At 43.1% G+C, this 23,060-nt stretch overlaps 1 protein-coding gene across 7 annotated transcripts in view; it reads left to right on the top strand.

The window, feature by feature from the left end:
• Positions 1-23,060, top strand: part of LOC127045844 (zinc finger protein 777-like) — a 107,576-nt gene that overhangs the window by 58,210 nt on the left and 26,306 nt on the right. For 2 of the 7 annotated variants that reach the window (XM_050942568.1, XM_050942566.1), the window contains exon 1: positions 1,792-2,073. In XM_050942568.1, coding sequence (XP_050798525.1) covers positions 2,035-2,073 — 39 coding nt within the window. In that variant the 5' untranslated portion in view covers positions 1,792-2,034. Of the gene's footprint in view, positions 1-1,791; positions 2,074-17,133; positions 17,221-23,060 lie in introns of those variants that run through there. The other 5 variants (XM_050942563.1, XM_050942565.1, XM_050942562.1 and 2 more) reach the window with 5 other exon arrangements.

Genomic DNA, 23,060 nt, shown 5'->3' with positions numbered 1-23,060 from the left:
GAACACCTCAATAAATGGTAAAGTATCTCAACTGGAATGTGACCCTGTAAGAACAAAGATCCAAGCTCAAGAAGCACTGAGGGGCTAGTGGCAAGTGAGAGCTCTTGAGCTGTCTCTTGTAGCTGACTGCCAGGGGAGAATATGACCTTGCATTCCTCTAATTTTCTGTCCTCGGAAACGGGTTCTGGGATGGGTTATGGAGTCATGGCATCCAATGCATTTATAACCCCCTGCAGCCTGTGAATGAACTTCATTGCAAAGTGCAGAGATTTCCCTGTGGACAATAGTGGCTGCAATTCAAGCTGGGGAGAGGAAGGTGGATTCTTATGCCACACGATTACTGAGTCAGGAGGGGAGAATGGGAACGGCTGAAAAGAAATTAATAGACTGTGAGAGGACAGTGATGGAAATTGCTAACCAGCTGGGAAGTAAGCAGGCCGTGCTGGAAACTCTGATTCAGGAGTACACTCTATTGCAGAGAAAATGGAGAAACTGCTGGAGAACAAGAACTTCTGGATTCTGAGACTCCCTTGGGCACTAATGGTGAAGTTCTCAAGGTGACAATATCTCAGCTGGTGCTGGGGGGTAGGAGCAAAGGCTGACTCTGAGTCAGACATTAAAGAGGTGTCATGGGTGGAAAGAAGTTTTTGTGATTAACACACACAACAGAGTCATGAGATCTGGGTCCTATTTCTGCTTCTGCCAGAGACTTCCGGTGTGACCTTGGGCAAGTCATTTATGCTACCGTAGTGCCTAGAAACCCCAGTCTAGGATCAGGCCCCATTGTGCTAGCTGCTGTACAGAGAAGTAACAAAGAAAACAGTCCCTGCCTCAGAGGGGTTGCAGTCTAGGTGATGGACAGGATGCAACAGGTGGGCAGAGCAGACAGCTGCGGGGAATGAATGGACAATAAAGCAGAGTTTAGCCAAATCTAGGAAAAAAGTGAGGATCACATTTTTAAAAGCAGTCTCTTATTATGGATCCCTCCGTTCCCGGTTGCCCATCTTCAGACACGTAGGGCTGACCTGGCTGTTTCCTCCTCTGAGATTCTGGCTTCCGATCTATAATGTTAGATACCCAGGAACTGAGGGCACACTGAAGCTACCACTGATAACTTGGAATTTTGCCTCTCTGGGTCTAAGATCTCTGTTTTAGAAGTGAGGGAAAATAGTACTTGCCTATCTCTCTGGAGTGTTGTGAGGAAGATACCTGTGAGGCACTCCTGTGATCCCCAGCACTGGATCATCTGGGCATTTCAAATATGTTTGTGTTTCAAGATACATGGCTATTCAGTTAATACATTTTATTCAGCAGTTTAATTGAACTGCTGTATTCAAGTTTAATTAAATGTTGACTCTCTCAGTAATGAATTGAAGATGCAAAGGAACGTGAATTGCAAAAGAAACATGTTGGCTGTAATCTGCACAACGATGGTACTAGGGGAATGTGAGGAATGTTTATATGAGGATTTTTATATTCTTGTCCTCCTCTTCCTATTTAATAATAATGTAAATGCGTAAGAAAGTGTGGCGTGTGAACACTCATGATTTCAGGTTCTGGTGACGTTTGATGACATCTTGCTCTATTCCTCCTGGGAGAAGTGGGATCATTTAGGAGCTTTACAAGAATATGATGGAGAACTATGAATCTTTGATCCCTTTGGGTGAAGAGAACTTTCCACTCCCTTATTAGAAGCTTGGAGATTGGTGACGTTTCTGGGTTGTCCCCAGTTCTAGCTTTTTTTCTCTAGTCGCTGTGGGTTCTGGAGGGTCAAGGCTTAGAGACCAGTGTTGTTCTGAATGCGCTGTTGGGAGCAGGACCTACCTCCTATCAGACATTTTACTTTTCTGCAGATTCCTTAGTAGCTTCTTTGCTTTGGATCATTCTTCACCTCCAGTTTCACAAGCAGATTGCTCAATAATCATTTATAATTCCTTCCAGCCAGGATTTAAATTAATTGTATATTGTTCCATAAACAGATTCTACTATTTCTGACCCCTGCCTTGTAGCTACAGTGGACAAGACGGAGGAGGCATGCATCGAGGATCTGAGGAGCGAGAGATCCCTATACTGGTGAGTTACACAAAATATTGCAGTGAGATGTTGGGGAAGAAAGGGAATTTTTGTATGCAGAGGGCATTGAGAGAAAGGTAAAGGGCTGGAAAGGAAAAAAGTAGCAAAGGTTTCAAAAGCAGCAAAGCTCTCTAGTTACTGACAGGAGAGGATGGGAAGAGATCGCAAAAGAGATTTTGGAAAAGGTGATAGCGTTCAGAGAAGATCTTAATCCAAAGGGAATAGAAAACAGGAAGTGGGTCAGGGTCTTGGAGACGCAAAGTGTTCCATGTAGTGTCTGTACCATCACATTCAGTACAACCCTGGGGAGGGGGCGCACAATGAGTAGAGAACAGTGTGGGTGGCTGTACAAGTGCAGAGGTGGTGGAATGAGTTTGCTGAGAGTTCTGCAATGAGGAGAACAATCTTGAATTAATGTCCGAGATTGTAGTAGGAAGCCATTGAACATGACAAAGGATTAGACGGATACAGTATCTAATATCAGCTGTGTCACAACCTCGCTTTCATGCTAATGGGAACAATATTGTGCCCGAAAATCGTGTTTGCACTGTTCTGCCTGCAATCGTGGCGCAGATATGAGTAGTTAGACATGGCGTTATTTGATCTGCTGGTTGCTAGACCTCTGACTACTTTGATTTAGAGAGAAATCTATAAAACTCTGGCCCATGGACATGTTTCACTATCACAGCTAATAGAACAGGCTAGCTCCAGAATTCAGGACCTCCCACAGATCAGAGTGGAAGGATTTTGGAAGATCATGAAACAGGGAAGTGCAATATTATAAACCAGGTGTGACCAGGAGATAGGTAAGGACTTTATCAGACTCTGTTGTAAGGTTTGGGAAGGAATTTGGTAACATTGCATTGGCTCCTCTGTGATAGCAGGATCTATGATGCTTCCCGTTTACACTTTTTAATTTCAAAACCTTTTGTTCATGTTAATCCACACAACACTCCCTGAACTGTTTCGTTTTACAGGTTGGGAAACTCAGGCAGGCTGGTTAACTACTTTAGCCATGGTAACCGAAGGAGGAGGTGTCTGAGCAGCAATTAGAATTCAGAGTCATCCTTGGTGTAGGTCACAGAGCTCATTTAAAAAGGAAAGGTTAGTGTCATGATCCAGTCGGTGTGGGATGCAAACCCAGACCAGTGAGAGGTTGCGTCACCGCCTGCCCTTTAACCTTGGGCGCCTCACAATGCTTTGCTGCTGTAGCTCGCAGCCAGCATGCAGGTCACACCCTGAGTGTCTGTGTGGTAGACAGTCCTGGGTAAGCAGCTGTGACCCCAGCAGTGTAATACAGCCCCATTTGGATTTCCGTCAGACTGGGTTACTACTTGCACCCTGAGACACTCTCGGTTCCGAATTTTCCCAAACCATGAACTCTGCAATGTCCTAGACTGTTCGGAGAAATAATACGGTTCATTTGTTCCTCTAAAGACACCAAAACACACCACAGCTTATTAGCTTAACTGCAGTGAATATACCCTTCCCTTCAAACACAGCACTGAATTGGTTTATAGTAAAATAAAACAAAATGATTAATAACAGGACATAGGTTAAGTGATGCTAAGTAAAAGGAAAAAAAATTAGAAAGGGTTATAAGCAAAAGTGAAAACACATCTAAATGTCTTAAACTTAATTTAGCAAGATACAAGCTTTGTTCAAAACACTCAAAGAATCCTGTGGCACCTTATAGACTAACAGATGTATTGGAGCAGAGCTTTCGTGGGTGAATACCCACTTCATCAGATGCATGTGTACATCTGTTAGTCTATAAGGTGCCACAGGACTCTTTGCTGCTTTTACAGATCCAGACTCACACGTCTACCCCTCTGATGCTTGACTCTCTCACCAGTCATTCTTCTTCCCAGCCAGGGCTGACTTTCTCTCAGGACTTTTCACAAAATCACAAGGGGCTGGTTTCCTTTGTCTTCCAAGGTGAAAGATCTTTACCTAAGCAGGTTTCTCATGTAAATTCAGTTTCAGAGACTTCAGCTCCCCCTTGCTGAAGGACCTGTCTTTCTAAGCTTGCAAGAGTTCTGACCTCTTGTGTCCATCTAGTGAAGGATGCCTGAAATGGCTTATGCTTATATCGCCCAGAGTTCAATGATCTTGCTTCAGAAGATAAGAAGCCCTTCTGGATACTCAGCTTGATCTGTCTACCAGGCAGTGAACTCCTGCTGTCCTTCCCTTCTAGGGTGACCAGATGTCCCGATTTTATAGGGACAGTCCCAAGTTTTGGGTTGTCTTCTTATACAGGCTGCTATTACCCCCACCCCTATCCTGATTTTTCACATTTGCTGTCTTGTCACCCTGTTCCCTTCCCGTGAGCTTCCCATTCCCCATATGTAAATAGGGCTTCCGTTTTGATGCTACCATGCTTAATTTACACAAGAGACAGGTAAATAGCTGCCCTCCCCCTGCTGTCTGCACAGGAACTATTCCTGCCTTTGTTGGACCACACACTTTAAAACATGAAATATATGAATATTCATAAGTCCTCCTATAGTTTTAATACATTTTACAATATAAACCACAGTGTATTACAGGCATTCATGAAAGACCTTCCATGACACTCGACTATTGCATTCAGTCAGCTGATTCAATTGCACATTATCTGAGGTTTAGATGCTCCCCCCATCTTTATAGCTCAGATAAAGTTTCTCTTCCTGGCTGAGGTGTAGCTAGGCTGTCTCTTCCCCCAATTTGTTAGCTTTGTTTATCAAATATGTAAATGCATCTCATTTATTTAATTTATCCTTACTGGAAGCATTAAAAATAAATGAATTAAACATAATATCTATGTCTTTTCCTAATTTTAAGAGGAAAACATGCTTCTTATGCAGTCAGTACATTTATAAATAAAGTCTGGTAAACAAATGTGCAAAGCCTAAACGATAGAAGAATAAAGGAGAAGTGTTAACATTCATTTTTAGAGACTTTTTTTTATGGCATTAGTACTTTGTTAAATTAAGCTTTCGCACAATTATATAATGACTTTATGACAGAGAAAGGAGAAGTGTTAATACATAGCGACAGAGAGTCCTGTGGCACCTTATAGACTAACAGAAGTATTGGAGCATAAGCTTTCGTGGGTGAATACCCACTTCGTCAGATGCATGTCAACCACATCTATACATGTAAAACCACAGGCAATTTTCTCTGTTTTAGAGAAAAACGGGTTTAGGTTTAAGTCTAGGTTTACTTGGTCCTGCCTCAGTGAAGGGGCTGGATTGGTGACCTCTCAAGGTCCTTGCCAGCCCTACATTTCTATGATTCTATCATTTTAATGCAGTTATTTAATGCACTTCAAAATAAAAGAAATAAATAATTTACAAAAACCTTAGTAATTACAGAATACAGATTTAATGAATATATATTAACACTATATTTTACAAAAACAATCTTTATACACAGTTAGTGCATTTCTAAATAAAACTTTAATGTCAGAGCAATACAGAAATGTTAATACATCATATATAGAATTATGCATTTTTAGAGAGTATTTTTTGTGCATTTTAAAATAAGATAATTAAATAATTGTACCTAGTCTTAAAGATGGTAATAAAGAAGTGGTAGTACATACATATATATGTATAATACATAGACAAATATAATACATATGTACACCAAATGTATACAGACAAATATTTTTATGCATTAAGTACATTTCTAAATACTCATTACATAATTGTACAAAGCTTTAATGATAGAGGAATAAAGGAGTGTTATATAAAATTGTGCATTTATAGCGGAAAATGTCTTTTATGCCGTTAGTACAATTCTACAGTAAACAGCTGTACAAAGTCTTAATGACAGAAGAATAAAGGAGAAGTGTTAAGATGGATTCTTAGAGAAAAATATTTTTTTCTGGAATTAGTATTTTTCTAAATAAAATCTATTAAATAATTGTAGAAAAGGTTACTAGAAAAGAATAAACCAAAAGTGTTACTTCATACATACATATAATGCATTTTGAGAGGAAAATAATTTTATATGCAGTTAGTACATTTCCAAAGAAAGTCATTAACAATCGTGTAAAGGCTTAATGACAGAGAAAAGGAGACCTTAATACATATACATGCATTTTTCTAATTTTTAGAAAAAATATCTTTATATGCATTTAGTGCATTTCTAAACAAAGCCTTAAGGTCAGAGGAATAAAGAAGTATTACTACTGACATATAATCATGCATTTTTAAAGGAAAAAATTTCATATGCTGTTAGTACAGTTTCAAATAAAGTTCATTAAACAACTGTACACGGCTTGCAAAGTATTAGTGACAGAGAAAATATAACCACGGTGTGTGTATAGATAGATTTTCTTTTTGTCATTATTTATTTATATAGATATATACACATATAATATAAGGAGAGAATTAATTATATTGTACAGGATACAGTTGTTCTCCAGCCTCCCTTCAGAGATAGACTCATAGACTCCAGGACTGGAAGGGACCTCGAGAGGTCATCGAGTCCAGTCCCCTGCCCTCATGGCAGGACCAAATACTGTCTAGACCATCCCTAATAGACATTTATCTAACCTACTCTTAAATATCTCCAGAGATGGAGATTCCACAACCTCCCTAGGCAATTTACTCCAGTGTTTAACCACCCTGACAGTTAGAAACTTTTTCCTAATGTCCAACCTAAATCTCCCTTGCTGCAGTTTAAGCCCATTGCTTCTTGTTCTATCATTGGAGGCTAAGGTGAACAAGTTTTCTCCCTCCTCCTGATAACACCCTTTTAGATGACCAGGAAAGTTCTTTTTAAAATAACACAAAAAAGGAAAAAGGCAGAGGGAAGAGAACCCCCCACCCCCTCTGACTGGCATGAGACAAATGGCAGAAACCCCTGTTCTGGGACCATAGGACAAAAACACATCTCATTGGCTGAGCATATCAGAAGATATTCTTTAACTATGGGACCTTTTGCACAATATCACCTTATCGAATTGCATCACATCTTCCTGAGCCAGTCTCTAGGTTTGTTCTAATCTCGTGGCCTTCTATGGGATTATTCTCCGTATCATATTAAAGTGTAATTAATCCCAAGCAAAATAAGTATGCATATACATGTAGCCAACTTTGTACAACAGCTATGTAAACTTAGCAATATATATATATTTTTAATTGTGGACCAGGAATAAAATTTCCTCTTTTTACACATTTCCTTTGGCAAATGTCTTTAAAAACTGCTAGAGAGACCACAATGGAATTACATGGCTAAACTTTATTCCAATTTCCCTTATTCCATTTACTCAAAGTAATGTATTTTTCATAACCTTTGATATTTATTAGAAATTAGCACCTATTGTCTTAGACTGTATTAGAGGATTCTTAGTTTTTAGTAAAGTTTTTGAAATGCCCATAAAATTCTTATTCTTTTTTAGCAAAACATACCCCCAGATACACAACCACTGATGCCCCTCCCCGCCCTACTTCCACAAACAATTAAGCATACATTTAAGCCAACCTGTATACTATTTTATAGATAAATGACTGTAAGCATATATTCAAACTAGTTTTATAGTGTTTTATTACAGGTAAGACCCACTCATACATCTTCACACTTATTTTTCTACATTATTTATACAAAATACACACACTGTCCCCTCCCTGTAACTCACAAACACATATATGTACACACAACACCAACAGCTACCTCTCCCTCTTCCTTCCCAGAGCAATTAAACATACATTCAAACCAAACTGCATATTATTTTACAAAGTGAAGCATATATTTAAACTAGTTTTATAGTGTTTTATTACAGGTAAGACCCACTCATACATCTTCACACTTATTTTTCTTCATTATTTATACAAAATACACACACAGCCTAACTTAAAAGAAATCTGGTGGTGTAAAATTGTTTAATACACTCCAAGTAGGCAAAATGCAGACCTAGTTTAAACTATTTTATGTCAAAGTTTATTACACTTTTTATCAGAGATAATAATACTGTCCTCTCCCTGTAACTCACAAACACACACGTACACACAACACCAACAGCTACCCCTCCCTCTTCCTTCCCAGAGCAATTAAACATACATTCAAACCAAACTGCATATTATTTTACAAAGTGAAGCATAAATTCAAATTAGTTTTATTTTATAGATGTGTCTCTCTCTCTCTCTCTCTCTCTCTCACATGTGCGCGCGCGCGCACACACATTTATTTTTCAGTATTATTTGATGGAAAACCCACACATAACCTAACGTCAAGGAACTCTAATGCTGTAAAATTGGGTAATACACCCTTGTATAAGATAAAATGCAAGTCCAATTTAAACTACTTATGTATAAAGTAACACTGTAAATGTTTAATGTAAAAAGAGTTTGTAACACTTTTGACGTCTTTTTTCCCACAAACTGTTCCCTTTTTGTTATGGTAACCCAGGAACTCTTTCAGAATTTAAGGTATGGAATGCACATTTAATTAAAATTATTAACATAGATTTAATAAATAAAATAAAACCAGCAATGGAATATTATAGAAACCTATATTTGGTATTTCAGAGGTAGTAGATAAAAATAAAATGTTCTTAACATTCAATCTATCTTAAATACTTTAGCAGTAACTATTTAACACTATTCACTTATTAGACATTTAGCAAAATACAAAAAAGAAATTAAAAATCATTGAACACTTAGACTTTTAAAGATACACACAAACAGAGCTGAAGGATGAGAGTTGGTCTGGATTCTTAGGAGTGTTGTAGGAACATTTTGGTAAATGTTTAAAAACTTTATTTTGTTAAACAGTTTTATACCTGTTCTTTGTAGCTGCCCTGCTTTAGCCTGGGGGAACCACGTGTCATACAAAAATTCTCCCCAGCCTCATGACATATTATATTATCCCTTTTGTTTTTCCAGTTTTTCTAATCACTTTTCACAGGGGGACAGAAATAGTAAATAAATAACATTTACAAAAGCATCAGGAGTTGTGAGTATACATCCTGGGGCAAAACTGCAAGACTGGTCATTTCTGCTGAATAACGCCCCTTTTACCATAATAACCCATTCCTTCTCTTTGCAGCCTGAGTGATTATTTATAGAATTACCTGAAAAGCAAAAAGAACCTTTGTTCATTAGTACCTCAAGACACACACCGGACCCTAAACGAAGAGCAGAGTGACTAAACATGAAACCTAAAGGAATGATGGGTGAACAAAGCTATTGGCTGCACTGTGCAGTAGCACTGGTGCAAAACTTCAAGCCCAAACATATTTTTTTCACTGATACAAAGCCCTGTAATATAATCAAAACACATCAATATCTTTACTTCTGGAGCAATACTTTACAGAGCTAGCTGCAAAACAATTACTTTTTCCCTATTTTCTTTGTCATCACATTGAAGTGGCCCCAAAGAATTAATTTCCCTGCCCTTTTATAAAACTCTTCACTGTGCAGCACCTTTAAAACTGTAAGCTGTAGCACAGCCTCCTCCTCCTACCCACCGCTCACAAATAAGACAGTTTGGTTTTGTCTTAACCAAAGAGGAGGATGCTCATTCTGTTTAAAAGATATACTATCCCACCTTTAAAAAATAGTTAGCTTGTTTTGAAAGTTTTGCCTACCCGTCCATTGCCCAGCATACAAAAAAACCCAACCAAATAAAAACTTCTCTACAGGCAGTTTACAAAGATGGGGATATAGGCCTCTTAGTAGGCTCATCACTTGTAGACTGCACCCTCCTGAGTTACGCCAAATTTCAAAGCAATCTGACTAAGCATGTTAATTTTAGAACACTTAGAAAGGTGGACCTTTAAACAAATGTCTTTCCCAAACCTATAACACAAGGGATCTTGTGGCTGAGAAGCAGCTGTCCAACCCTCCAACTAACAAGAGGGAAGCTTCTGATACAGTCTCCCACAGTATTCTTGCCAGCAAGTTAAAGTGGTATGGGCTGGATGAATGGACTATAAGGTGGCTAGAAAGCTGGCTAGATAGTCTAGCTCAATAGGTAGTGATCAATGACTCCATGTCTAGTTGCAGCTGGTGTCAAGTGGAGTGCCCCAAGGGTCGGTCCTGGGGCCAGTTTTGTTCAATGTCTTCATTAATGATCTGGAGGATGGTGTGGATTGCACCATCAGCAAGTTTGCTGATGACACTAAACTCAGAGGAGTGGTAAATATGCTGGAGGGTAGGGATAGTATACAGAGCGACCTAGACAAATTAGAAGATTGGGCGAAAAGAAATCTGATGAGTGTAGTAAGAGGAGGCCCTAAGATATAAACCTTGGTATCAGAGGCCCGGTATGAGGCCTAAGGCCTGAACTAAAGTAATGGTCAAGACTTTGCTAACATAAAGCAAAGTGAAGCTGTGAGCCAGAGGCAGACCCTGCTCACAGAAGCTGGCAAGGAAAGGGCTGATGCTGCAAGAAGATACGTACCTAAAAGGTACTGAACACTAGAGATCAGAACATTCACGTACTGGCACATTCCACACAGATAACAAGGAACAGGCTGACCCATCCCAATGACAGGGCCAAAAGGATAACATGATGGAGAGTTGTTTTGTTCGAACCAACATGTACAAGGTGAGAGGCGGCACCTTGCTACGTAGAGGGGTTGCACCTCATACGTCAGGAGTGATGTGTAACTTGTTTGTGGCTGTGTATAAGAATGCATCCCTGGGGCAATGTCTTTGTCCAGCCAAGGGGGCAGTGGAAAGTCCTGCCACTGACTGAGCCGAGTCCATTGCCAAAGGGCACTTTCTCGTAGCATGTCCTGAGCTAGAGTAAAAATCTACAGGGAACTACTATTGTGTCCAATACGGCAATAAACCTGGCCGATGTGCCTTCGTACCTTACTAGACTCTGTGGTCATTAGGGGGTTCTCTTCAGGTCTGTTGTGTCAGCTATCTGCAGAGTTGGGGCAGCACACAGAGGGAACACGCGCACACAACCGAGTGATACCAACATTGAACAGAGCAGAGCACCACACCGGTAAGCATATGACAACAGTGAGGTTCAACAAGGACAAGTGCAGAGTCCTGCACTTAGAACGGAAGAATCCCATGCACTGCTACAGACTAGGGACCGAGTGGCTAGGCAGCAGTTCTGCCTAAAAGGACCTATGGCTTACAGTGGACGAGAAGCTGGATATGAATCAACAGTGTGCCCTTGTTGCCAAGAAGGCTAATGGCATTTTGGGCTCTATAAGTAGGAGCATTGCCAGCAGACCGAGGGACGTGATCATTCCCCTCTATTCGACATTGGTGAGGCCTCATCTGAAGTACTGTGTCCAGTTTTGGGCCCCACACTACAAGAAGGATGTGGAAAAATTGGAGAGAGTCCAGCGGAGGGTAACAAAAATGATTAGGAGGCTGGAGCACACGATGCATAAGGAGAGGTTGAAGGAACTGGAATTATTTAGTCTGCAGAAGAGAAGAACGAGGGGGGATTTGATAGCTGCTTTCAACTACCTGAAAGGGGGTTCCAAAGAGGATGGAGCTCGGCTGTTCTCAGTGGTGGCAGATGACAGAACAAGGAGCAATGGTCTCAAGTTGCCGTGGGGGAGGTCTAGGTTGGATATTAGAAAAAACTTTTTCACTAGGAGGGTGGTGAAATACTGGAATGGGTTACCTAGGGAGGTAGTGGAATCTCCTTCCTTAGAGGTTTTTAAGGTCAGGCTTGACAAAGCCCTGACTGGGATGATTTAGTTGAGGTTGGACTAGATACCTCCTGAGGTCCCTTCCAACCTTAATATTCTAGGATTCAATTCTATGCTTCCATGAAGGCAGTGTCTCAGTGGGATTCCAGGGACCTGGGTTCTACTCCTGCCTCAGCTACTGGCTTGGAGAGTTACTGTAGCCAAGTCACTTAATTATTTGTGCCTCAGTTTCTCTTCCCCTTTTGCAAATTACTCTGTACAGTACAGCTTTGTTATTTAAACAGCATAAAAGTGTACTAGACACTTCACAGAAGGAATGTAGAGAAGGCTCCTGCCCTGAAGAGTTTACAGTATAATTTTAGATGTGATGCAGTGACTCAGAATAACAAACAATGTGGTGGAGGGATGCCCTTCCACCAAGTGTGGCAACTGATGGCAGCAGAGCTATGATACTGGGTTGCTATTTATATGCTTTGAAAAAAGAGACTTCATCAAACTCAGAGAACTGGTAGGTAAGTTACACTGCTCTACAGCCAAAATGCTTCTGAAATAAATGTAGTCCAACTTTACTAATTCTGGGTCACCGAGAACAAAAATGATGCTTAAAATTGTTGATTGGCTCTAGTTTTCAAGATATGCTATTGGGTCAGTATATACGACTCTTGACTTGGGAATGGCGGAGGATAAGTGAGTTATAAAGGGAAGGGATCTCAATTTAAACCAGAAATGACTAAAATACATCTTTGACTGGATCTATGAATAAATCTATGACTGGGTTTGGACAGTACTTTTTAGGCAAAACAATGAATGATGCAATCTGAAGCTGGTATTGCATCATACATGATATGAATTGCATCATGGTATTCCTAGAAGTCATGGATGATGCAATCATAACGAAGCTTACATCACTCTGCTGAACAAATTGCCCTATATCAGCTCTAGAAATCATACAGTGTTGTGCTCTCTTATTTGTCAGTGTTTGATTTTGCAAAGGGACACATTCCTGTTTAGCCAAAGTGAGCAGAGATGCCTCATACTTGTGTGAACAGTGCAGATAACTTCTGCTATGTTTGTGGTGAAGTGACTTTTGCATCACAAAAGCGCAGTATAACCACTATGGTTAAGAAAGCCTATCACCTTTATTTTGGCTGCAAAATTGGAGATCAGGACAAGAGGTGGACCCCACACATATGCTGCAACACTTGTGCAACAAATCTTCACCAGTGGTTGAACAGGAAAAGGAAATCTATGCCTTTTGCAGTGCCAATGATTTGGAGAGCGCCAACAGATCATACCAGCAATTGTTACTTCTGAATGGTGCCTCCAGTTGGGAAAGGTGTGTCAAAGAAGAAAAAGTGGACTGTGCATTATCCAAACATTCCATCAGCTATACGCCCAGTACCCCACGGAGAAGGACTGCCGGTTCCTGATGCACCAGAATCATTCTCACTTGAGTCAGACAAGGAGGAGGAAGAGGATGAAACTTCTGGTCCTGAACCATCAATGTCACAGAACCCACATTTTCTCCCATCCTCCTCCTCTGAACCACACCTCATAACACAAGGTGAACTGAATGACCTTGTCAGGGATTTGGAACTACCCAAGAGTAAGGCAGAGCTGTTGGGCTCCAGACTACAGCAGTGGAATCTCCTGGCAGGCAATCAGGGCAAATGGAGCCCAACCATGCTTGCAGACTATTGCTGGACAGTGACGAGAGATGCTCCATTTATGAGACAAGCCAAGAAGCGCCGAGTAGACACTGAATAGGACTAAACTATGTACATAATAGTTTTTTGCCTTTTGTTTCATAATAAATTTTATTTATATAACCCTTTTGCTGATTTTTAAAGTGTTACATAAACAGGACAGGTGAAATATTATCATGTAAAGCAACCATAAACACATGCAAAGACCTAGGTTTACAATTTATGATTAAAACTCTACTATCTACACAATATACATAGACATAAAATGTAAAAACTTAAATATCTTAGAAACAGTAGCCAATCAGTTGTTTTAATTGTCATATTTGAATTCACCACATCAAAATACATAATAAATATCACATTTTATCTCTGAAGCAGACGACTTCTCAAAAATTGTAGACCAGTGTTATCAGGGGAAGAAAATCAAAGGGAAAAAGGAGTTCAGGAGAGCTGGCAGTTCCTCAAGGAGACAATATTAAAGGCACAACTGCAGACTATTCTGTTGCAAAGTGAAGATAGGAAGAATAGTAAAAATAGTCCTCTTCAAGGACCTGAAAATCAGAAAAGGATCCTACAAAAAGTGGAAACATGGTTAAATTGATAAGGAAGAGTATAAAACAGCACAAGTCTGTAGGGACAAAATCAGAAAGGCTAAAGGCACAAAATGAGTTACACCTGGCAAGGAACAAAAATGGCAATAAAAATGGTTCTTTAAATACATTAGGAGAAAGAGGAAAGAAAGTGTAGGTTCTCTACTTAGTGGGAAAGGAGAGCTAATCAATAACTGATGAAATCAAGAAAGCTGAGGCGCTTAATGCCTATTGTGCTTCAGTCTTCACTAAAAAGATTAATGGTGACCGGATTTAAAAATTTTAAAGCTAATGTTAAAAAAAGTATATAATACAGAGGTTGGGAAAAGGCTCTGTACAGCTGGGTATAGTGCTTAGATCAGCCACAAATACAAAGTTTGTTTTTAAAAGACATCTGATACATAGAGTGCATAATCAACAATAACCCCAATTTATGTGAATAGATTTAGCAATACAGTTTAGATATTAGAAGCTGAACACTCACGTACATCACTCATGAAAAGTTGTACAGGGATTTGGTTGTGGAAAGCAAAATATATCAATGAGTGGAGATGGTCCCTCAGTAAACACAATATTAACGAGGAGGAAGGAATACAAGCCAAAATAGGGAAAGAACAGGTTAAAAATATTTAGATAAGTTAGATATATTCAAATCAGCAGGGCCTGATGAAATTCAGTCTAGGGTACTTAAGGAACTAGCTGAAGCAATCTTAGAACTGTAGCAATTATCTTTGAGAACTGGAGGACGGGAAAGGTCCAAAATACTGGAGAAGGGCAGACACAGTATCTCTCTTTATAAAGGGGAACAAGGAGGACCCAGGGAATTATAGACCACTCAGCTGAACTTCAGTACCTGGAAAGATACTTGAGCAAATGGTTAATGAATTTAGAAGCATCCAGAGGACAATAGGGTTGGTTATAAGGAATAGTTAGTATGGCCTTGTCACAAACAAATCATGCCAAACCAACTTAATTTCCTCCTTTGACAGGGATACTGATCTAGTGGATGGGGAGCAGTGGGTGTGATATACCTTGATGTCAGTAAGGCTTTAGACACAGTCCCACATGACATTCTCATATGCAAACTAGGGAAATTGGTCTAGAATGATGAAATGACTATAAGGGGGGTGCAAAACTGGTTGAAATACTGTACTCAAAGAGCAGTTACCAATGGTTTTCTGTCATATTGGGAGCGTGTATCTAGAGAGGTCCCACAGGACTCAAGCCTGGGTCCAGTACTATTCAATATTTTCATTACTTGGATGATAGAGTGGAGAGTATGCTTATAAAATTTGAGATGACACTGCGCTGGGAAAGGATGCAAGCACCTTGGGGGACAGGTTTAAATTTCAAAATGACCTTGACAAATTGGAGAACTGGTCTGAATTCAACAAGATGAAATTCAATAAAGAGAAGTGTAAAGGAAGGAAAAATAAAATGCACAACCACATAATGGGGACTAACTGGCTGGGCGGTAGTGCTGCTGAAAAGGTTCTGGGGGTTATGGTGGATCACAAACTGAATATGGCTCGTCAATGTGATTCATCTGCAAAAAAGGCTAATATGATTCTGGGGAGTATTAACAGGAGTGTCACATCAGAAATGGGAGGTAATTGTCCTGCTCTACTTGGCACAGGGGAGGTCCCACCTGGAGTACTGTGTCCAATTCTGGGTGCCACAATTTAGGAAAGAGCTGGACAAATGGGAAAGAGTCCAGAGGAGAGCAACAAAAATGATAAAAGGTTTATAAAACCTGACCTATGTGGAAAGGGCATGTTTAGTCTTGAGAAAAGAAGACCAAGGGCAGACCTGGTAACAGTCTACCTTAAGGGCTGTTAGATAAGAGGATGGGGATCAATTGTTCTCCCTGTCCACTGAAGGTAGGACAAGACACAATGGACTTAATCTTCAGCAAGGGAGATTTAGGGTAGGTATTCAGGAAAAGCTTTCTAGGGCTAAGGTTATTTAAGCTGGGGAATAGGCTCCCAGGGGAAGTCGTGGAGTCTCCATCATTGGAAGCTTTTAAAAACAAGTTGGACAAACACCTGACGGATGGTCTAGGCCAGTGGTTCTTAAACTGTGGGTCAGGACTCTATTTTAATGGGGTCACCAGGGCTGGTGTTTAGACTTGCCAATGCCCGATTCCTGCTGCCTGGTGACCCTCCTGCGGTTATGTAGTAACTGTTGTCAGAAAGGGGTCACGGTGCAATGAAGTTTGGGACTCCTTGGTCTAGGTTACTTGGTCCTGCCACAGCCCAGGGGGCTGGACTTGATGACTTCTTGTGGTGCCTTCCAGCCCCCCATTTCTATGATGCGATGCTTATGAGGGGAAGCTCCCTGCAATTCTGCTGTGGCCAGCTGTTGCCCCCGGAGTCTCTCAGATGAGCCTGCCAGTGGCACACGCTGCGCGCATCAGGGTGGGGAGCAGGGCCGGCTTTAGGCCAATTCCCGCAATTCCCCCGAATTGGGCCTCGTGCTTACAAGGGCCCCGCGCCCTAAAGAAGAGCACCTCCCTTTGTAATTTTTACTCCCCTGGCGGTGGTCCGGGTCTTTGGTGGCATTTGGCAGCAGGTCCTTCGCTTGCTCTGGGTCTTCGGTGCCGCGGAAAACCCGAAGCGAGTGAAGGACCTGAGGCCAAAGTGCCGCCCAAGACCTGGCCTGCTGGCGGGTATTCGAATTGGGCCCTGCACCTCCCAAAGCCGGCCTGGTGGGGGGGGGGTAATTCCCTGGAAAGGGGGCGAGCAGGACAGGAGGATCCCTGCTGTGCAGCCCCCCCCCCCCCCAAGCCCCGTCCTGCGGGCAGCAGGTGGGCGGGTTTCCCGGCATGGGGGGCAGGGGGGGTAAAGGCGGGGGATGAGGCCCAGCCCCGGGGGCAGCCGCTGGCCCCGGCGGGGGGAGGCGAGGTGCGGGTGAGCCGGGGCCGGGGGCCCGCTGAGGGGAGCGGGGGGATCACGGGGCCGCGCGCCCAGGGCAGCCAGGCTGGGAGACCCTCCCCCGGCTCTGCGACCCCCCGGCCGCCAGGGGCCGCTGCCGCCCCGCTCCGCCCGCCGCTCCCGGCCCCGCAGCCAGGCCGCGGCTCCCTCCCTGCCTCCCTCCCGGCTGCGCTCGCTCTGCTCCGCCCGGCAGCGGGGCCGGGACTCTGCCCAGCCCGGAGCGGGAGCGGAGCTCGGGTTCGGCGGCAGCGGCGCTCCCCGGGCCGGGACAAAGGGCCATGGCCGAGCGGGCCGCTGCCCAGGTAGGGGCCGGGAAAGCCCCGGCTGAGCCCGGGCCGGGGGGCTGATTCTCATTGATACCGGCCCGAAGGTAAATCCGGGGGGTGCCGCGGGCCGGCCCAGGAAGCCAGCGAGGCCCCGGCTCAGCCCAGCGAGTATAAAACGGTCCTGCCGGAGTGTGGGGCTGGGCCCCCCGCGATCCCCCAGCCTGGCCCGTTTCAGCTTGTCCCGGCCCAGCCCTCTCCAGCGGGACACGCGGCCTACGGGTCCGTGGCACTGGATGGGCTGGGTCACAGCCGGCCTCTGAATAGTCATTTTTCATGGTTTTCCCTGTGGGTTTTTTCATCTCTCAGAGTTCCCCCTTGGGGTTCATTTGAGATGGTTTTTGTTCTAGGCCCTGATCCTCTGTAGGTGCCTGTGCAGAGCCCCAGTCTGGCACAGAGCCCCACTGAATTCACCTGGCACATCACACGGGTGCAGAACTGGGGCCTTGGCCTGTTACTGGTGGGGTGTCCTGCGCCACGAGCTAGTCAGCCATTGGTTTCCGGGAAGCAGCTGTAACTGCTTTTGAAATTAAATGCCAATTTAAAAGAAAAAAGCACAAGTCTGGCCAAAGTGGTTGGAACTCATACAGGAAAAATAAACCACCAGGCAAATCTGGATCATGGAAATGGGAAAGAACAATACAATCATATTGTCCATTCCCATACCTAGGCCTTTGTGCAGTCTTGGCTCCAGCCTCCCAAGCAACAGCGCTCCCAGCCCTTTCCTGGGAGACTATTCCCCAGAGGAATAGACTGTTTTCTGGGAATGCGGTAAAGCCACTCCATGTTGGTGTTATATAGAATTTTAAAGTGTTGTTTCCATGTGTACCAAAAATGGTTGCATAGCCCTCTGGGAGGGAGGTAGACTAATGTCATGTAAATTATATTTAGTACTGTGATTACATTTTGATTCTCTGTCTAAGCCATGTTTTTATTAATCGTATTAAACTCAACACGTGCTAGATCGTGCATCTCTTACTCACATGAGAAATCCTTACGCCGCATCCCATTGTCAGTGGGAGCAGTCACGTGTGGAAGAGGTTTGTGTTTGTCAGGCAAAGAGAATTGAGTTGAAAATGCGCCAGGATTGTTTTGAAAAGTAAAACCACATCTCCAGCAAGGGGACAAGTACTAAGAGTTGCTGAGCACCTGCTGTTCCCCTTGAAGCTCATGATTTGACCCCAAATTTATTCTTGGTTCCTTTGAAGTACAAGATAAGCAACATTTGCTAAGCATTTGTGAGAATTTACAAGTGCTGTTTTGACCCCAAAATAATTCCATGTTGTTCCACAAATTCAACAGAAACCTACTACTTAAGATTGGCCATAGTGGGTCGAGTATCAGCAGTAGCCATGTTAGTCTGTATCCACGAAAACAACGAGGAGTCTGGTGGCACCTTAAAGACTAACAGATTTATTTGGGCCTAAACTTTTGTGGATAAAAAACCCACTTCTTCAGATGCAACTGAAGAACCTAGTCTGAAGAAATGGGCTTTTTACCCATGAAGGCTTATGCCCAAATAAATCTGTTAGTCTTTAAGGTGCCACCAGACTCCTGTTGTCATAGTGGGTCAGACCAATGAACCAATCTAGCCCAGTAGCTTGTCTTCCAACAGTGGTACTGGTGCCAGATGCTTCAGAGGGAAAGAACAGACCAGGTAATAATCTAGTGATCCATCTACTGTTGTCTAGTCCCAGCTTCTGTCAGTCGGAGATGTAGGGACACCTAGAGCATGGGATTGTCTCCCTGACCATCTTCACTAAAAGCCATTGATGGACCTATCCTCCATGAACTTATCTAATCATTTTTTGAATCCAGTTCTACTTTTGACCTTCATAACATTCCCTGGCAATGAGTTCCACTGGTTGACTGTGCACTGTTAGTCTATAATCTGTTAGTCTATAAAATGCCACAGGACTCTTTGCTGATTTTACAGATCCAGACTAACACGGCTACCTCTCTGATACTTCCTTTTGTTTGTTTTAAACCTGCTGCCTGTTAATTCAATTGGAAGGCGTCTGGTTTTTGTGTTACGTGAAGGGGTAAATAACGCGTCCTTATGTACTTTCTCCACACCAGTCATGATTTTATAGACCTCTCTCATATCCCCCCTTAGTTGTCTTGTTTCTAAACTGAACAGCCCCAGTCTTTTTATTTTCTCCTCATACAGAAGCTTTTCCATACCCCAATCATTTTTGTTTCCCTTTTCTGTACCTTTTCCAGTTCTAATATGTCTTTTTTGAGATGGGGTAACCAGAAGTTCTCCCTGTATTCAAGATGTGGATGTCATCGATGGATATAATGGCATTATGATATTTTCTGTTTTATCATCTAATGGTTCCTAACATTCTGATAGCTGTTTTGACTGACACTGCACGTAGAGAAGATGTTTTCGAGAACTATCCATGATGCTCCAAATCTCTTTCTTGAGTGATTTCAGCTAATTTAGACCCCATCATTTTATATGTATAGTTGGGATTATGTTTTCCCATGTGCATTACTTTGCATTTATCAACTTTGAATTTCATCTGCCATTTTGTTGCTCAGTCACCCAGTTTTGTGAGGTCCCTTTGTAACGCTTCACAGTTAGTTTTGGACTTAACTCTCTTGAGTAATTTTGTATTATCTGCAAACTTTGCCACCTGGCTGTTTACCCCTTTTTCCAGATCATTAATGAATATGTTGAACAGCACTGGTCCCAGTACAGATCCTTGGGGGACTCTGCTATTTACATTTCTTCACTTTGAAAACTGACCATTTATTCCTGCCCTTTGTTTCCTATCTTTTAACCAGTTACTGATCCATGAGAGCACCTTCCCTCTAATCCCATGACTGCCTATTTTGCATAAGAGCTTTTGGTGAGGGACCTCGTCAAAGGCTTTCTGAAATTCCAACTGCACTATATCCAGTAGATCACCCTTGTCCACATGGCTGTTGACCCACTCAAAGAATTCTAATACATTGGTGAGGCATGATTTTCTTTTAAAAAAACTGTGTTGACTCTTCCCCTACAATTCACACTATAGTTTCAACCAGTCTGCCTGGTACTGGAGTTAGGCTTATTGGTCTGTAATTGCCAGGATCGCCACTGGAGTCTTTTTTAAAAATTGGCGTCACATTAGCTATTCTCCAGTCATCGGGTACAGAAGATGATTTAAGCAATAGGTTACATATCACAGTTAATAATTCTGTAATTTCATATCTGATGTCCTTCAAAACTCTTGTATGAATACCATGTGGTTCTGGTGACTTATTACTGTTTAACTTATCAGTTTTGTTTCAAAATCTCCTCTACTGACATCTCAGATTTGTCATCTAAAAAAAGTGACTCAGGTGTGGGAATCTCCCTCACATCCTCTGCAGTAAAGACTGATGCAAAGAATTCATTTAGCCTCTCTGCAATGGCCTTGTTTTCCTTGAGTGTTCCTCAATCATCTAGTGTGGCCCCACTGATTGTTTAGTAGGCTTCCTGCTTCTGATATACTTAACAAAACATTGAGCTTATGAGTGAACATTCCTTTCAAGAAAAAGAATTATGAGACAATAGACACAGAATTAAACACATGCTCATAGCTAATACTGTGCTATGCCTATATACTGTACAAATGTTTGTGAAAAGCCAGCTGAATTTATTTTAGTTTGTTTTCTTACTAAAAGAAATTGAACAGAACTGTAATTTTCTAGTATGGCTATAGATTTCTCCCATTTTTTCAGAAACCTGTTAAAATTAGTTTGGGGGTATGTGATGTTTGGACATGTCTACACTACAGCGTTAATTCAGCTTACATCAACCTAACTGTAAGTGTACATGCTATAGTGTTCCTCCCGCTGCTGTAACTCGCCTGTTACTCCGACCTAGTAAATCCACTGAAGGATTGGCATAAGGCTTAGGTCGACATAGTTTGGGTGACACAGTGTCTGTATAGACACTGCATTACTTGCATCGCCTGTTGGCTGCCAGGGTGACTGACCGCTGGAGCTGTGAAGTTGACAAGAATGGCAGTTTCACTGCTGGTAAAGTCCCTGTTTTGAAATTGAGCGTGGGGGTGGAGGGGAGGGAAAGTGTTTTTTTCCAGCTGTGAGCCCCAGAAGTGCTGACAGCTGGAGCCTCACTGCGCTGCGCTGAGAGACCGGGCTGTGGGCTCCCCACATTGCTCCCACTTTGAGCCAGCTGTAACCCAGACTTTCTGATCCTACTTCACACAGAGCTCCCAGCTGTAACCCGGGCTCTCTGACCCCGCTACGCACAGAGCTCCCGGCTGGAGCCATCTGTAACCTGGGCTCTCTGACCCCGCTACGCACAGATCTCCCAGCTGTAACCCGGGCTCTCTGACCCTGCTACGCACGGAGCTCCCAGCTGTAACCCGGGCTCTCTGACCCCGCTACGCACGGAGCTCCCAGCTGTAACCCGGGCTCTCTGACCCCCCAATACGCACGGAGCTCCCAGCTGTAACCCGGGCTCTCTGACCCCCCAATACGCACGGAGCTCCCAGCTGTAACCCGGGCTCTCTGACCCCGCTATGCACGGAGCTCCCAGCTGTAACCCGGGCTCTCTGACCCCGCTATGCACGGAGCTCCCAGCTGTAACCCGGGCTCTCTGACCCCGCTACGCACGGAGCTCCCAGCTGTAACCCAGGCTGTCTGACTCCACTACGCACAGAGCTCCCAGCTGGAGCCTGGCTGCCGCCTGGGTTCTCATCTCCCCACTCCGCATAGAGCTCCCAGCTGGAGCCTGGCTGCCGCCTGGGTTCTCATCTTCCCACTCTGCATAGCGCTCCTTCTGCTGGGAGCTGAGAGCCTGGGTGGCATCTGGGCTCTCACTCCCCCAGCCTGCCCCTCTCAAGTCAGTGCAAGCTCTCCTGGTGAGGATGTGCCCCACTGACAGAAGGAGGGTAGCGTGGACGTGAAAAACGCAGTAATTACTGCGGTTGCTGTACGTCTACCTAAGGGTTTGTCTTCACTAAGGGGGTCAGTCGACCTAAGTTACGCTACTCCAGCTGCTGTGTGAATAACGTAGCGGGAGTCGACGTAGCTTAGTTCGACTGACCCCGGTGTCTTCGCTTCGCTGTGTCGATGGGAGACGTTCATAGATTCATAGATTCATAGACTCTAGGACTGGAAGGGACCTCGAGAGGTCATCGAGTCCAGTCCCCTGCCCTCATGGCAGGACCAAATATTGTCTAGACCATCCCTAATAGACATTTATCTAACCTACTCTTAAATATCTCCAGAGATGGAGATTCCACAACTTCCCTAGGCAATTTATTCCAGTGTTTAACTGCTCTGGTCAACTTCCCTTACTCTTCTCAGAGAAAGAACAGGAGCACTTGTGGCACCTTAGAGACTAACAAATTTATTTCAGCATGAGCTTTCGTGAGCTACAGCTCACTTCTTCGGATGCACAGAATGGAACACACAGACAGGAGATATTTATACGTACAGAGAACATGAAAAGGTAGAAGTATGCATACCAACTGGAAGAGTCTAATCAATTGAGATGAGCTATCGTCAGCAGGAGGAAAAAAAAAACTTTTGAAGTGATAATTAAGATGACCCATAGAAGGTTTTTTCAAAAGTTTTTTTCATGTTCTCTGTATGCATAAATATCTCCTGTCTGTGTGTTCCATTCTATGCATCCGAAGAAGTGAGCTGTAGCTCACGAAAGCTCATGCTGAAATACATTTGTTAGTCTCTAAGGTACCACAAGTACTCCTGTTCTTTCTGCGGATACAGACTAACACAGCTGCTACTCTGAGATCTTCTCAGAGAGCTGGAGTACCACGGTCAACCCGAGAGCGCTCTGCCGTCGATTTAGCAGG

This window comes from Gopherus flavomarginatus, chromosome 2, assembly GCF_025201925.1.
Source record: "Gopherus flavomarginatus isolate rGopFla2 chromosome 2, rGopFla2.mat.asm, whole genome shotgun sequence".
Taxonomy (NCBI): Eukaryota; Metazoa; Chordata; order Testudines; family Testudinidae; genus Gopherus; species Gopherus flavomarginatus.
Note: the sequence above shows the minus strand (reverse complement) of the source record. Positions and strands in the feature narration are given on the sequence as shown.